Source organism: Palaemon carinicauda, chromosome 17, assembly GCF_036898095.1.
Source record: "Palaemon carinicauda isolate YSFRI2023 chromosome 17, ASM3689809v2, whole genome shotgun sequence".
Classification (NCBI taxonomy): domain Eukaryota; kingdom Metazoa; phylum Arthropoda; class Malacostraca; order Decapoda; family Palaemonidae; genus Palaemon; species Palaemon carinicauda.
Window position 1 is genome coordinate 90,566,396 of NC_090741.1, and position 2,500 is coordinate 90,568,895.

Below are 2,500 nucleotides of genomic sequence, written 5' to 3' on the forward strand. Positions count from 1 at the left end.
AAATAAATAATAGTATAGATTAAGGTTATAAAGGTATTTAAAACTCTCGTAGCCGTTGCTATTGAAACGGATAATTTATGGCGGAAGAATGGAAGTGATTAAGTTGTTCAAGTATTTAGAAATCAATATAATAGATGATAGTAAGAGTAGAAGCACTGTAAGCTTATTTTTTTTTCTTAATGGCAGATATATTATGATCGTTTTTTCTACTCTCGATTTAGATAGTTTTTTCTATGGCCATGATGCTTATGGAAGGTGTAGACCAATTTATATTGATTTTTTGAGTCATTAATCACTGATTGCATAGATTGTGTATATATTTGTATAAGCTTTTAACATAAGAGAGTTTTCTATATTTTTTGTGGTATTAGATTAGTTTCTTGTTTACATAGATATAATTATAGTAGTTCTAGTCACACTGATTAATCGTCATTTTCTATTTCACGTATTGTTTAAACGGTTTATAACATTTGTTTATAAAGGGTCTGAATTCCCAAGTAATCGGTGTGTAGTATGTTTCATTCACTAAGTACTTATAATTATCTGTTCATGAAGTCCATACGATTAGACTCGACTTAAGTGCTACTTTTGACCGCGTCAGTCATGAGGCAATCTTTTTTAAGTTGGAAGTGATGGTAGTTGATGGATCGCATATGACCATTATCATGAAAATTTTAAATAATAGATTGCAAAGAGTAGTGTTTCATGTACATTTGTTCGTGTGTCTTTGTGTGCAGGATTACGTTGATTAAACAAATAAAATTAGTTCCAGTGACAAAAATTCGCTAGGTTCTTACCAGTCCATTTGGAGCGATGCAACCTGGGACTATAGTTTCCCAACTGGACCACTGGTTAACTAGACAGTCCCGGTTTACGATGCAGGTCCGATGCCTCATGGCCCGGAATTCTAAGGCGGAGATGCAAAACCTTTTAAAAAGAAAGAAAACAAATAATTACCCTACGAAAAAAAGATGAGTCTCTATATTTCTACTACTGTGTTAATACCAAAAAATGAAACAAAATGACATTCACGAGCAACGAACTTACCCAAAACTGCTTTTAAAATTTCCCAGATCTGGACCTCTAAATTTAATGACCAATTGCCATTTAGGAGACCCATTCATGCCAAAGTTCTCATCGAAATACACAAGTAGCCTTTTGAGTAATTATTCTAGAACATAGACAAACAAACTGAACTAAAACTCTAATCTACTTGTTGGAGGTAAAAACAGACAATCTAAGCCATAGAAATACTTTTGTTTACATACTCTTGCCCTCGGATTATCCTCGGAAAACCCTGCCTATCCATTCTATTTATATATCAAAAGAAGCGTTGTAGTATCGACGTTTTTTCTTGATATAGTTTATCAATTTGAAAAATTTGCCAACAATCTACTAAAAAATATATCATCAAGAATTTATTTCGGTATAATTTACTTCTTGATATTCAAAGGTGTGCCAAAGATACATCCAAAAAGTTAAAGAATTTAGTAATTGTCACAACATCCCCCAACTTGACTACTTTAATATTTTTTGGATCTCCTTTTACTGAAGATTTGCATCTTGAATGGGAAATAATTTTGAAAAAAAAAAAAATTCCGTCTAAGGTACTGTAATTTCAAGCCTATGCATTCACTCTGTAACCTGTTGGATAACAAATTAAAAAGAACTGGAAAGTATAGTAATCAAATAGCAGGTTGTTTTATTGCTTTCCAATTAGTGATATTACCCTCTTTTCTAAATCTTATGCTAATTGCAATGGCGATCTTCATGGGCATTCATTCTAAGATGTATTTTCTACTTATTTCAATGCCAATTTCTTCCACCATTAGAGTACGTATATTTATATTCTAAAAATTTAAGATTTAATCTAATATATTCATATCTTTCTTTAACAGAAATAGTAGTACATGGACTCTAAGAAATATATATTGTGTACATAGCTATATTTAACATATCTAATGGTACATTAATGTAAAAAAGTTATATCTATATCGTTCACAATATACTAACATAAGATCTTGTATTTTCTGTATCAGGAAGAAACTAGTACTCATGAAATATTCATGGAAAAAAAATTTGCCGCCAAAAATATTTGTAAAAATATTTCGCTGCCTTTATAGGCTTAAAGAATAAATTGTTATTGATAAAAGAGCAAAAGGAGAAGAAGGTTGCAAAGTCATGAAACAGCTAACCTGAGTGGAAGTCGAGTTCCGTTGTTGTGAATGCAAGCCATCTTCCTTTCCTGGCGTCCAATTACGGACAAATGGGCATTATCCACCTCAGCGTCGTTGTCTTCATCAGGGGCAACTATTTCCTCTTCAGAAGTGAGTAACTTCTCTTCGGTGATAGAGATCTCCTCCTCGGGCAAATCCTCACTAAAGTGACCCTGAATGAAGTTGGATGGATCCTCGAACTCTTTGGGGCTTGGTCCTAGAATCGAATTGTAACTCCGACCCCAGTCTTTTTTGAACGAGAGACCCTAAAGACCCCGCTTTGG

The 2,500-nt window shown here is 33.2% G+C and overlaps 1 protein-coding gene across 3 annotated transcripts in view; it reads right to left on the reverse strand.

Moving 5' to 3' along the window:
* Positions 1 to 795: 795 nt before the first annotated feature.
* LOC137656139 (thrombospondin type-1 domain-containing protein 7A-like) overlaps positions 796 to 2,500 on the reverse strand; it is a 98,482-nt gene continuing 96,777 nt past the window's right edge. For all 3 annotated transcript variants that reach the window (XM_068390314.1, XM_068390316.1, XM_068390315.1), the window contains exons 2-3: positions 2,196 to 2,500; positions 796 to 927 (exon numbers count right to left, since the gene is read on the reverse strand). The exon at positions 2,196 to 2,500 is cut by the window's right edge and continues 575 nt beyond it. In XM_068390314.1, the coding sequence (XP_068246415.1) occupies positions 2,483 to 2,500 (18 nt within the window). In that variant the 3' untranslated portion in view covers positions 796 to 927; positions 2,196 to 2,482. The remainder of the gene's footprint in view (positions 928 to 2,195) is intronic.